Below are 14681 nucleotides of genomic sequence, written 5' to 3'. Positions count from 1 at the left end.
ACTTTCAAATAATGACAATTTTTCTGATGTGAATCAAATCTTATATAGATCAATGATTGGAAAGTTGCAATATGTTGTTCACAACAACCTGAATATTCAACTAGCAGTTGAGATTGTTACTATATTTTCTACAAATCCTAAGGAAAATCATATGATGACAGTAAAAAGAATATTGACATATTTGAAAGGAGCAGAGGATTATGGACTATATGACAAAAAGAATGATAACTTTGAACTAAGAGTCTATAATTATGCAGATTGGGTTGGAAATGTTGATGACATAAAGAGTAGAAGCAGTGGAGCTTTCTTTTTGAGAAACAAACTAGTTTCATGGACAAACAAGAAGCATAATTGCATCTCTCAATCTACAGCATGAGTTGAATATGTAGCAACACTAGTTAATTGTTCTAACGTAGTGTGGATCAAGCAATTGTTGAAAGGAATGAAGGGAGAGATCACTGAACCTATTGTTATATTATATGATAACACAAGTGCTATAAATATATCTAAAAATCATGTGATGCACATCAAGACCAAGCATAATGCTATCGAGTATCATTACTTGAGAGAGTTTGTACAAGACAAAGAAGTCAAATTGGAGTATGTGAATATAAAGAAACATATAGCTAATATTTTTACAAAATTTTTACCTAAGGATATTCATGAATATCTAAGAGATAAATTGGGGGTGATTCCCATAATTGAAGCTACATAAGATAAGATCGAGCTCTACATCAAATGTTTTGATCAGAATATCTTACAATTTGATGTAGAAGGTAACACTTTAGGACCTGCCTAAAGATGTGAAGGGATAAGTACAAGATGTTGATTCAATCATAAGTAAGATGGCAAAGGGAGAATCTAGTTTAGAAAAATGACAATGAGATATCTATATGTTGAAGATGTATTATATAGAGTCAACTAAAGATGTTGAATCGTCTTTGACATTGTTGTCAAAAAGGGAGAGATTATACAGTTACCATGAGAAACATGAGTAAAAATGAGAGAATTCATACATGAAAGAAGGAGAGTATGTACAGTTACCATACAACATGAGAGAGAATTCAAGCAATTGAGAAGATATCTATCAAAGAGGGAGTGTGTATGTTTAGATTTGTTGCATATCAAAGATGCATAGATGGGAATTAGAATGAAACTAAAAGGTGGGATTAGGGAGATTGTTGGACATTGAGACGAGAATCAAAATGAACTAAGCATATTAATGAAGATCTATTACTAAACATAGAGAGAGTTGATTGAAGCAAGTCAAGTGTTTTGGATTACATGGTAACTTGAGGTGAGGTGTTTTTCCATCAATGCTAAAGAGGGAGATTGTTGGAAGTTACAGTTGGAACAATTGTTATCTTGTCATTGATGTCAAATCTTACTGGTGAGACAATTTCTACCTAAGTTGAGTGTCATATCATTTGATTGATGAAGATGATTTGAAAAGAAGAGATAATAAGAAGACCTAGTGGAAAGGTTGAGTTATGTAAAACTACAAAGGGCACTTGACCAGTTAGACTTTGACAAGATAATGTGTTGTTTAATCATTACACTTAGTGGAAAATATAGTTAAATTGAAGCCTAGTTGAGATGATCAATGAAGGACCAAATTCATAGGCTTAATCAAGAAAAAGAACAAAAGATTAAGGAACTTATAGTTGAAGCCGAGTTGTGCTAGTGTCATTCGACTGAATAGTAGAAGCTGAGAAAATATAGTGTCAACTAAGAACCAGTAAAGACTGAGTATTAGAAAATTCAAGTCAAACAAGACAATATTGATCGAGTTATCTAGTGATGACCAAGGCCAATGAACACAGTTTTGGTCGAATGTCAGTAATTGTTATCTTGTGAAGGAATCAAGATTCCTAGCTGACAGTTGAATTTTTAGATTGGTTAAAGTGCATGAAGGATAAGTAGAGATGAGCTAAAGCATTTAATGTTTGAGAAATCGTGTTTGAGCATTTTTAGACATGGATTCAAAGAGAAGTATCTTGAAGGAGAAGGAAGAAATGAAATGATGGAAGGATTAAATGAATCTGACCTAACCCTAAGATCAACGATGATGTTTAAGTGGCAAAAATAAAAGCTACCTATTTAAGGAGGCATAAGGATTAACTTGGAGCAGTTGGTGGTTGCTAATTTTGTTGATTGGCAAACTTGAGTAGAAGGCTGTGAAGAAGGGATTGACCAAAGGTGAAGAGTGATTTCCTGAAGGCTTTTCTAAGAAAATTAGAGACAATGGTGGAGACATGAATGGATTTTAGTCAATGAATTAGTAGATGAACTACATTGTGATCTATATTTATAAAATGATTTGTATTTATCAGATCAACCTATTGTTACTTTCTAACCATTGTATCAATTAAAATCCTTTAATCAAGGTTGACCTAATAGTCATTTATAAATCCTTTAATCAAGGTGACATTCTAATGGAATGTTCTTAAGTCTTCTAACAAGGCCACTCTTAACAAGGTGATTAAATCATTTAATAGGGTTACACCTAATAGTGTGTATTGTAATCTTTAACAGGGTTAGCTCCTGATGCAAGAGCATCCTGGGTGTGAGGGCAATCTTACATCACCCAAAATATTTTTATTTTAAGCCATTTCTATTTTAATAAGAACTAGTAGATAGGGGGGTTACTATTTCTGGGAACTTACTCTTTTTAGTAAATTTGTCATATGAGCTAAGAATGTCCTAATTTCAAAGGTAGTTATTCATCTTGGATATATCAGCCTACCAATTGAGGTTTAGTGTCATATCATGCGTATTCATGGATTTATTGTGGATTTTTGGTTTACAATTTCGATATATAAACTTCAAGCTCACCATTGGAGGCCTTAGAGTACTCAGATGAGGTCTGAAAACTCAACAGATGGGTGCTTGCATAGATCCAAGCTTGTAGATCAGGAGTTGGGGTTTTCTAAAAGTGGTTATAATAGTCAATCAGAGCAATGGTTTGAGAGTTATGGTCTTTCAAAGTTGGTCTGACCAAAATATCCAAAATAAATGCCAAAAATGTATTTGGCCGACTTTATATGTATTGTTAAGGTCTGTCAGCCCTAGGTATTAAGTTTGAATGTCTAGAACCTTCCTAGGAAGCATAAAATTGCCTATTTAAGAAATGCTCAAACATTGTCTATGACAACTCTGGGTGATAGTTCACAGCTTTGTCTTGTAGATTATTGTAATGAAGGCACCCATGTGGGTTAGCATATTGTAACTCTGAATTTTGTAATTCATCACTTATGCCGATAATAAGAAACTCATTTTTTTTCTTGCAATTTTTGTTGTTTCTTTATTTTTGTTATGTGTTTAAGGTATTAAGGGGAGCATCCTTCATCAAGTGGTATCAGAGCTATAGTTCCTGAGTGTGTCGACAGATTGCTAACTGTGAGGCAATTTGCACCAAGATTGTGGTTTGGGCTGAGCGAGTAGATAGATTATCGATTGTGAGGTAGTTTGCAATAGGGTTTTAGCAGAAGTGCAAAAATGCCTCCATGAAGAGAGTGTGATGGAAGAGTCAGAGGTGTTACACCTAAGGATCTTAGAACCCTCTAGAGGCAAATGCAAGAAATGCAAGAATAGATACACAAAGGAATGAATCTTGTCGTAGGAGATGATGAAAGCGACGATGAAAGAGAAGAAGAAGGAAACATAGACCCAAACGCAGTAGAGGAAGTTTTTAACCTAGAGGAGGCGAAGCTTTTTAAGGCTATTTCAAGTATTAGAAAAAGACCTAAGTTTGATGTTCCCACATTTTCGAGAAATCTAAACCTAGAGGAATTGATCGACTAGATCAATGAAGTGGAAGAGAACTTTGAATATGAAGATATTAAAGATCCAGATAGGGTTAAGTTTGCGAAGGCCAAACTGAACGGTCATGCAAAGATTTGGTGGCAGGAGATCCAGTAGGATTGAAATAAAAGAGGAAAGGACAAAATAACTAGATGAGATCAGATGGTAGCTAAAATAAAGTGATAGTTCATTCCCGTGGATTATGAGCTTGATCTACTTAAGAAAATGCAAGGGTTGAAGCAAGCAGGAAAATCTGTTCAAGAGTATACCAAAGAGTTTTACCAAGTTCTCATTAGAACCGGCCATGCAAAAGTTGATATGAAGAAATTGACCTGTTATCTTAATGGGTTACAGCCAAGCATTCAGGACGAGCTAAGTCTAGTTAGAATGACAAGTGTTGAGGAGGCATACTAGTTTCCCTAAAAGTTGAGGAGAAACTAAGCAAAAAGTTTGATAACAACAATAGTGGAAGAGGTCACGGTGGAAGATCTGGTGGGAAATCTTATGGAGGCTAAAATGATGATTAGAAGAACAAGGATGAGGTTGGAAGTAGCAGTTAGAACCAGAGGGGAAATAATTTCAATCATTTCAATGATGAAAATAATAGAGATCAGAGAGGAAGAGGCAAAGGACAAGGATCTAGAAGAGGAGGCTTCTGTGGGAAATATTTTCACTGCGGAGAAGAAGGCCATAGAACATTTGAATGTTCCTAGTGCCAATGAAGGATAGATCAAAGAATAGAAGGCCATGCTAGAGTTGCACATGTCGATGAAGATGTTAGATAATCACATTCTTAAGATGTTAAAAGAGGAGAAGTCCTAGTTAACAGAAGAGTCCAGCTAAGTGGTGAGAATGAATCTGACCAAAAAAGGAGCTTGTTTTGCACAAGGTGCAGATGTGAAGATAAGTGTTGTGATGTGATCGTTGATGGTGGAAGTACTAACAATTTGGTGTCTGAAACAATGGTCACAAAGTTGAAGGTAAAGATATAGAAACACCTGCATCCATACTATATTATTTGGGTGCAAGATGATCACAAAGTCATGGTCACTGAGCAATGCTCAGTGAAGTTCAAGATTAGAAGCTACTAGGATGAGGTACTTTGTGATATCATACCTATGGACATATGTCATATGTTGCTAGGCATGTTGTGGAAGTTTGACAAGCATGATATACACGATGGATGAGCAAATACCTACACTCTGACAAAGGATGGAGTGAAACATAAGTTGAAGTCATTGAAGGAGAAAGAAGACAAGGTTTGTGGTGCTGCTAGGATATGTTTTGTTGATGGAAAAGAGTTTCTCCAAGGTATGAAGCATGAACATGTGTTTTGCTATAATTCCAAAAGATAGTAAAGAAGAAGTAGAGGAGGTACTTGCAGAAATTGCAGATATGTTGGGAGAGTTTTTTGATATTGGGTCGGATAATGTACCTAATGGATTACTCCTAATGAGGAAGGTCAATCACCAGATGGATTTGATTTTAGGAGTCAAATTTCCAAATAAAGTAGCACACGGAATGACACTAGCAGAAAGTGAAGAGTTGAATAGACAAGTTCATGAGTTGTTGCAGAAGGGGTTAATTCAAGAGAGTTTGAGTCCATGTGATGTACCAACAATATTAGCACCAAAGAAAAATTGAGAATGGAGGATGTGCATAGATTCTTGCGTTATTAACAAGATCATAATCAAGTACATATTTCCATTGCCAAGGATGGATAATATTATGGACTATTTGAGTGGGGTTGAGTATTTCATGAAGATAGATCTAAAGAGTGGATACCATCATATTTGTATCAAAAAAGGTGATGAGTAGAAGACTACTTTCAAACAAGGGATGGACTATACGAGTGGTTAGTTATGCCTTTTGGGGTAACCAATGCACCGCGTAGTTTTATGAGGCTCGTGATTGAGGTACTGAAGGAGTTTCTAGGTAAGTTTGTCATGGTTTACCTAAATGATATTTTGATCTTTAGTAAGACATTGGAGGAGCATTTGATGCATATCCAAAAGGTGTTTGATAAGTTGAGAGGAGAAAAGTTGCTAATAAATTTGAAAAAGTGTAGTTTTGTGAAGAAGGAATTGGTGTACCTAGGATTTATAGTGTTAGCAAGAGGTCTAAAAATGGACCTGGAGAAAGTCAAGGCTATCCTTAAATGGCCTACTCCAAAGAGTGCTATAGAGGTATGATCTTTTCATGGACTGACTAGTTTTTATAGAAAGTTCATAGGAGGTTTTAGCAGTATTTGTGGACCCTTGACTAAAACAATTAGAGGGGATAGGAAAGAATTTAAGTGAACTGTAGGAGCAAATATGAGTTTTTATTTGTTGAAACAGAAAGTTATAGAGCAGCTTATTTTAGCACTTCCAGATTTTAACAAGGTGTATCAAGTAGACTATGATGCTAGTGGTACTGCAAGAGGAGTTGTTTTGAGCCAAGAAGGTAGACTTGTTGCTTATTTCAATGAGAAATTGAATGATGCAAAAAAAAAATATTTTGTTTATGATCAAGAATTTTATGCTATAGTTCAGGCATTAAAGAAGTGGAGACACTATCTTCTTCCTAAGGAGTTTTTTTTGTATACTGATCATCAAGCTTTGCAATATTTGAATAGTCAAGAAAAATTAAATAAAAGGCATTTAAAGTGGGTTGATTTTTTGTAGAGTTATACATTTGTTTTGAAACACAAGTGTGTGAAGTCTACTAGTGTTGTAGATGCTCTTAGTAGAAGACAACTTTTGCTGATAGAAATGCAGATTGAGGTGGTTGGGTTCAAGAAACTCAATAATTTATATCCATAGGATCCTAATTTTGGTGTAGTGTGGAAGGCTTGTACAAAACTTGTTACTCTTGACAGGACAAAGTGGTTGGATTTCATAATCCAAGATGGAATTTTGTTCAAAGAAAGTTAGTTGTGCATTCCAAGAAGTTCAACAAGAGAAAATCTCATCAAGGAGAAGCATAGTGGAGGATTGGTTGGACATTTTGGGAGAGATAAGACCATTGCTTTAGTTTTTGAGAATTGTTACTGGCTACAATTGTAGCAAGATGTGAAAAAGTTTGTATGAAGTTGCAGAGTATGTCTGATGGCGAGAGTGAAGCATAATATAGGGTTGTATCAACCATTACTTGTACCAGAGAAGTCTTGGGAGGATGTTAGCATGGACTTGTTTCTTGGATTACCAACACAACATGGGTATAATTCTATTTTTGTGGTGGTTGACAGGTTTTCAAAGATGGCACATTTCATTCCTTGAAAGAAGACGAATGACGTTGTCCATGTGGCAGAGTTGTTTTATAGAGAAGTGGTGAGACTACATGGTCTGTCAAAGAGTATAGTTTCAAATCAAGATACTAAATTTGTTGGGTATTTCTGACGTACATTGTGGATGAAATTGAAGACAAAGTTGAAGTTCAGTTCATCCCATCATCCACGGACTGATGGTCAAATAGAAGCTATGAATCATAGTTTGGAAAATTTGTTGCGATGTTTGGTTGGAGACAAGCCAAAAGGATGGGATATGATTTTACCACAGACAGAATTTGCATATATTAATTCTGTCAACAAGAGTAGTGGTAAATCACCATTCCAGATTGTATATGGGAGTAGTCCCAAAAATGCTTCTGAATTGTGACAATTAGATAAAGGAGAGATAAGTAGTGTTGAAGTAGAAGAATTTGTTGAACATTTGAAGAACATCCACGAGGAGGTGAGGAAGCACATTATAAAGATGAATACGTAATACAAGGCTAAGGTAGATGTGAAAAGGAGGTATAAGGAATTTCAGATTGAAGATGAAGTCATGATTCATTTGAGAAAAGAGCATTTTCTAGTGGGTACATATAATAAGCTAAAAATGAAGAAGTTTGAACTGTACAAGATAATGAAAAGCTATGATTCTAAAAATGCCTATGAAGTGGAGTTGCCTATTGAATTGAATATTTCACTAGTATTTAACATTTCAGATTTGACAACATATTATGAAGGAAGTGATGGAGATGAAGTTGCAAAAGTGTAGTGGAGTATTCCAACCGCTAGTTTGGCTACAAAGGAGATTGAGGAGATACTAGACAGTGGTATTGGAAAAAGTATAAGGAACTGAACTTATGAAGAATACCTAGTCAAATAGAAAGGGAGGCCAGTAGATTATTCATCATGGCTAGCAAAGGAGGTTGACCATCTTGGTTTTCCTCTTAACACCTAAGACGTGATGCAGTCACTTCTCAAATTACCCCGGGTGTCTGATGTAGGAGCATCCTACGTGTGAGGGCAATCTTGCATCACCCAAAAATATTTTTATTTTTAGCCATTTTTATTTTAATAAGGACTAATAGATAGGGGGTTACTATGTCTAAGAACTTACTATTTTTAGTAAGTTTGTCATATGAGCTCAAAATGTCCTAATTTCATAGGTGGATATTCATCTTGGATATATCAACCTACTAGTTGAGGTTCAATGCCATATCATGTGTATTCATGGATTTATTGTAGATTTTTGATTTACAATTTTGGTACATAAATTTTAGGCTAACCATTGGAGGCTTTAGAGTGCCCGGATGAGGTTTGAACACTCAATGGATGGGCACATGGACCAATCTGACTCTGTAGATCAAGAGTTGGGGTTTTCGAAAAGTGGTTATAATAGCCAATCAGAGCAACGGTTCGAGAGTTATAGTCTTTCAAAGTTGGGCCGACCAAAACGTCCAAAATAAATGTCAAAAATGTATCGAGCCAACTTTATATGTATTGTTAGGGTCTGTCGGCCCTAGGTATTAAGTTTGAATGTTTAGAACATTTCCAAGTGGCATAAAATTACCTATTTAAGAAATACCCAAACATTGTCTAGAACAACTCTGAGTGATAGTTTGAAGCTCTGTTTTGCATATTACTGTAACGAAGGCACTCATGTAGGTTAGCATATTGTAACTAATTTTTGTAATTCCGCACTTGTGACGATAATAAGAAGCTCATATTTTGTTCTCGCAATTGCTTTATGTGTTTAAGGTATTAAGGGGAGCACCCTTTGTCAGCTCCTACCATAGCTCACTTCAGAAGAGTGAAAATTTGGTAGCATGTTACTGATTTTTTTTTTCCTGAATTGAGTTTCCATGTTAAATCCTGATGTTATACTTGTGTGAGTGATGTTTGAGATGTTTTACTATTTAATGTTTTACATTCTATAAGTAGGTTATTATTGGGACAATGGACTGCACATTTATGTTACTAAATACTAAGTTGGTATAGAGACCGAGCTAATTTAAAGAATAGATCTAAGTTGTTAGAAGTATTCAAAAGTTTAATTGGTACATCTATACATGAGGATAGCTAATTCACAAATATTGTGTCGACCAAGCACCAGTAAAGACCGAGTATCAGAAAAGTCAGACCAAGCAAAGATAGTATAAGCCAAGCAAGACAATTAGTATTGACTGAGTTATCTAGTGATGACCAAGGCCAATGAACACAATTTTTGGCCAAGTGTCAACATTTGTTATTTTGTGAAAGAATGAAGATTCCTAGCCGACATAGTTGAATTTTCAAATTGGTCAAAGTGCGTAAAAGATAAGTATTGATGAGCTGGAGCATTTATTGTTTGAGAAACCGTGTTTGAGTGTTTCTAGACATGGATTCAAAGAGAAGTTTTGAGAAGTATCTAGAAGGAGAAGGAAGAAACAAAGTGATGGAAGGATTCAATGAATCTAACCTAACCCTAAAATCAATGATGATGTTTAAGCAGCAAAAAATCAAAGCTGCCTATTTAAGGAGGCATAAGGATTAACCTAGAGGGGTTGGTAGTTGCTAATTTTGTTGATTGGTGAACTCGAGTAGAACATTGTGAAGGAGTTGAGCAGAGGTGAAGAGTGATTGCTTGAAGGATTTTCCAAGCAGGTCAGAAAAAGTGATGGAAACATGAATGGAGTCCAATCAATGAATTAGCAAATGAGTTACATTGTGATCTCTATTTGCAAAGTGAGTTGTATTTATCAAATAAACTTCTTGTTACTTTCTTACCATTGTATCGGTTAAAATACTTTAATCAAGGTTGACCTAACAGTCATTTGCAAATCTTTTAATTAAAGTCACATTCTAATGGAATGTTCTTAAGTCTTCTAATAAGGCCACTTCTAAGACGATGATTAAATCCTTTAGCAGGGTCATACAAATAGTGTGTATTTTAACCTTTAATAGGGTTGGCTCTTAACCGAGCTCACTTCAAAAGAGTGAAAACTTGGTAGCATGTAACTAGTGGTTTTTCCCAAATTGGATTTCCACATTAAATCTTGATGTTATACTTGTGTGAATGATGTTTGAGAGGTTTTATTGTTTAATATTTAACATTCTACAAGTAGGTTATTATTGGGACAATGGAGTGCAAGTTTATGTTACTGAATACTAAGTTGGTATAGAGACCGAGCTATGTAAAGAGTAGATCTAAGTTGTTTTAAGTATTCAAAAGTTTAATTGACACATTTGGTACATTTGAACATTTGTTGCCATATTAGAAGCATTATAGTGAAAATATCCTACCATCAAGTGAAAACCAAAAGAAAGATCAAAAGTGGGTTTTGAAAGCTTCCCAATGACACATGCACTTGAGCAAATACAAAAAGATGAAATCCTTAATCCAACTAGTTTACTTGTTGACCAATTTTTGAATGTCATTATTGAAGTTGGGAATACTAGATGTGAGAGGCAAACCAAGAGAAAAATTACCCCCTACTACTCCCACCGTCTTCCTTTCATTCCTGTTGATATTTTCCTCTACAAAACACAATCTCTTAATGAAACGCAGGGCTACCACATAAAAATAGCATCAAACACAATTTTGACGCCAAATTCCAAACCAAAACATTCATGAAATAGGAAAAGGTGTGTACACAAATCTTGGAAGTAAAGATTGAAACCACACATGTTCATTTTTACAATGAACAACACTACACCCCAACATCTAACTTGTTTTTAAAACTAATTTTCAACCAAAAAAATGAAAAAGACTATTGGAAAAAAGAGATGAAGCCAATAAGAAGGCAGAAATAAAAATTTAAAAAAATAAAATTGTCCTTTGAAATTTACACATTATCCAATAGCCCAACTAATGCTACAAACAAACTATTAAAAACAATAGTCTTCCGACGGGCTAATAATCAATCTCCAAAATTACATGAGAACAAATACAAATAGTTAATTGAATCTACTAAATCAAGGCCAAAATGCAACCAAGACGTCAACATAAGAATGTATTAGGAAGTCAATCACAAATATGATATTTCTATCTCCACAATGTTGGAAACAAAGTGGAGATTATAGATTATGTAATTAGCACTATTCTCTGTCATACAATGAAAGAGGACGACACATACAATGTTCCGCTGCCTCAATTGGAGACACAAAAAAACATAACAAAAAGACTTTCCCCCATTCTTTACAGGAAAAAGAGTATAATCAAGACGCTAAAAATCATCATTTTCACATTGCCATCCATATTGCTCACATCTCACAGGCATTGAGAGGGGACCATCTTCTTTCAATTCAAACCTCAAATCAAGATCACCTAACATATTAAGGGAAACACATGTCCTCACAAATTTCTGAGCCACAAGGTACTTATCCACTCAAATGTAATTACCACAAAAAGGTGTAATGCGTAAATCAGATGCCCTTGAATTTGTGCAAATTGCAAAGTTCTCGATCTCATGCATCAACAACCTTAATATTCATGCCTTCCACTTCCATTAAGGTTATATATCTTGGATGTGTGGCAGAGTTTTCCTGCAGACACATACCACAAGAAAATTTGTATAAATAGAGATATTATGGAGCATTATTTTATTATTGATTGTGACTTGAACATATAGAAATCTATTGTAAACTATATGTACTCAATTCCTGCTTGAAAGATAGGAAAAACTATGAAAAATCAAAGGGTAAGGGAATTATATCCTTCGAAGTATAATAGGTATTGTTTGCTGTGGCATTATAAGTCTTTCAATCTTCTTTATCTCCATGATTTTGGAACTCCACGCCTGTGCCTAACATCTGTTTCTTAGTGCCCCTACAATCCTAAGTGGTAAGTTTAGGTCTTTGGGGTTCTAACAATTCCTTGCAGCTCCTGTATCTGCAGGTTCCTTCTACCCTACTCTGCCACATTCTTGGAACTTTAAGAACAGCAAATGTAGTATCAGTGATAAGCATATGTTGTAACTCGTCACATGCATAACAACAAAATAAGCAACATACAAATGTACCCACATAAGCAATTGCACACTCCAAAATAATCCAGAATAGCCACTAAAAGATTATAAATCATAACCTGAGATCTAAATTTTAATCAGAAAGATTTTAACAAAGCCTTCTAAATCACTGACTAAGGATGAATAGATTTTTTAAAGTTTTTCAGAGGTCCATCCATACTGAACATGAAAATCAAGTCGGACAATCATAAAGCATAAACCGGCTGCAGAATGTAGACCATGAAGATAAATCTGATTAAGGATCAATAGATTTTTTTAAGTTTTACAGAAGTCCATGCATATTTAAACATGAAAATCCAGTCAAGCAATCATAAAAGCATAAACCAGCAGCAGAATGTCGACCACAAACATAAATCTAATTTGTCAAATGTGCTAAAACTGAGAACGCTGAACAACAAATCTATCAAGATATCTGGTTCAAATGCAATACACTGTATGCAAATATACCCACGCACAAGTAATTGCAAACTCCAAATTTACTCAGAACACCCACCAAGCAATTACAAATCACAACACCTTATAACTTGAGATCTAAATCTTAAACACAATGATTCAACAAAACCGTTTTAACTCACAGGCATAAAACTAGTAGAGTTTGTTTTTTTAAAGGTAAATGTATATTTGGACATGAGAGTCAATTGATAAGTAAGAGATATTTTCTACAGCAAGTCAAATTATGATTTTGTTATCAGGATTTAACTTTTAGTTTTCCAGTCAAATCTATTGACCTATGTAGTTCACAAAAATCCATAAAATAAATGGAACACAACACTCATTGAATCTAGGTGATACTCACAATGGTAAAACACAGAGACCACTCATCTCATTACTACTCCAACTTAAACATACTTAACTGCAGAGTTTCATTCACAATTAAACCCACCTTGCTTGCAAACCCCCAAAAAAAAAAAAAAAAAATCTTACAAACATAAACCAAGTAGCAAAATGCAGACCAAATACATACATCAAACTTGACAGATGTGTTAAAATTGAAACCAACGACTTGAAAACTGCTACTGCTACACTGGTTTTAAAAAGATATTTATAAATCACAACACGTCATAAACTGAGATCTAACCTCTAAACAGAATGATTCCACGAAACGATTCTAAATCACAGGCATAGGATCAATTATTAGGATATATAGAGAGAGAACATGGAAATCAAATCAGGCAATCATACAAGCATAAACCAGCAGCAGAATGCAAACCATAAACATAAACCTAACTTGTCAAATGTGTTAAAACTGAGACCACCGACCTGCAAACTGCTGCTGCACTGTTTTAATTAACATGAAATATACTTATTCACCTGTGATAGAACAGGCAAACACGTAAGCCACCTATTGCTACAAACCACAAAAAACTGCTTCAAAATTGATAATACAGACACATATCTAGGCTTACCATTACCTCCTTGAGTAAGTACAAAGCACGCGCTGAACCTCTAGAACTCCTTCAACTGACACCAGAGATGCTCCTCAAGAACGATCTAACTATTTCTTTATAATATCAATAAAACTCATCAGATCATCTAAGAGACTGAGTATTTGGCAATAGTGCTTCCCCTTTCTGATCCACTTTTATAGTAGGTGAATTGAGCTACTCAAATTAAACTCTTACCACAAAATACCACCCCAATCGCCCATACCCAAATCATCCCCTTCACAACTCACATCGCTCTTAAACTCAGATTTCTGAGTGCTATTCTCTGAGCTCTGATTCTGAGGCATATCAATTGGGGAATATTGAAAGCCACCCACAATCAATCCATTCCTTCTCAGTCCAATATCCTCAAATCCATCACCGATTGAAGCATTTGTACTCGGCCTAAACCTATCCGCAATCGAAGTTTTTGTGCTTAACCCTTCCATTTCCAAATTAGAAATATTTTCCTTGTGCTCAAAATAGGGCAAGCGTCTCCTCTTCTTACCATCACTGAGCCCTGCCCTAAATAAACCGGGATTGTCAACAACTGCGGCCAGAAATGAGAGAATCTGCTGAGGTCTGCGCTCTGTCAAATCCAAACGCCTCTTCAAATCCCCCAATTCTCTATCAATGCTTTCCTGCTCCTTCTTCAGCTGAACAACCTCCGAAGCAATGTTGTCCTCGTCCTTCTGAAGCCTCTGCAATTTCCCTTCCAAATCACAATTTACCCCAAATTGACTGCCTGCCCTTCGAATTCTGTCATGGGTAGATCTCCTTCGATGAATACGATTCAGTAACTGCTTTTGCCCTCTCAGAAAGCATTCGTGTGCGAACTCCCATCTATCAGGATCGACTTTACGAAATCCCTGTGCCATTGAAAGAACAGTCAAGCAAATCCCAGATAGGGTTTGTGTAAAAGCATGAGAGAAACTTACGTGTACTCACATATGTGTTGAGCTGTCGAACGAAGCTGGAAAAGTTGCAGTGTTTGAAGTAGCGAGGGAGCACATAGAGAACAAATTCGTGGGGATCTTTCACCAAAAAACTATTATTTCCTGCGCTCCATGACACAATATTGTCTGTGGAGGAATCGTCAACAATGGCGTATGTCTTTGTTAGAAACGGGGTTGCTCTGTTTTCTTCCATCATCTACTCAAGTACCTGTTTTTCTTTCTTTCTAAGTCTCAATTCTGT

At 35.5% G+C, this 14681-nt stretch overlaps 1 protein-coding gene across 6 annotated transcripts; it reads right to left on the bottom strand.

Annotated features, from left to right (window-relative positions):
• Positions 1-11020: 11020 nt before the first annotated feature.
• On the bottom strand, positions 11021-14681 carry LOC149551131 (heat stress transcription factor A-2-like). 6 transcript variants are annotated; one of them, XM_089786686.1, is made up of 4 exons: positions 14433-14681; positions 13467-14353; positions 13321-13371; positions 11021-11964 (listed from the first exon to the last, which is right to left on the bottom strand). In XM_089786686.1, the coding sequence occupies exons 1-2, from the start codon at positions 14634-14636 to the stop codon at positions 13679-13681; spliced, it is 879 nt and encodes a 292-aa protein (XP_089642812.1). In that variant the 5' UTR covers positions 14637-14681; the 3' UTR covers positions 11021-11964; positions 13321-13371; positions 13467-13678. The 6 variants fall into 6 exon arrangements, with proteins under 6 accessions (XP_089642812.1, XP_089642816.1, XP_089642813.1 ...); XM_089786690.1 differs by having other exon boundaries at positions 13289-13371; positions 13473-14353; XM_089786687.1 differs by having other exon boundaries at positions 13473-14353.

The sequence above is a fragment of the Cupressus sempervirens genome, chromosome 6 (assembly GCF_028749045.1).
Source record: "Cupressus sempervirens isolate cs-2001-9-10 chromosome 6, ASM2874904v1, whole genome shotgun sequence".
NCBI lineage: Eukaryota > Viridiplantae > Streptophyta > Pinopsida > Cupressales > Cupressaceae > Cupressus > Cupressus sempervirens.
Note: the sequence above shows the minus strand (reverse complement) of the source record. Positions and strands in the feature narration are given on the sequence as shown.

Coding starts and splice junctions, on each gene's coding strand:
- LOC149551131 (XM_089786686.1), bottom strand. CDS start 14,636: ATGATGGAAGAAAACAGAGCAACCCCGTTTCTAACAAAGACATACGCC. Junction 14,354..14,432: donor TTCGACAGCTCAACACATAT/GTGAGTACACGT, acceptor TCAATGGCACAG/GGATTTCGTAAAGTCGATCC.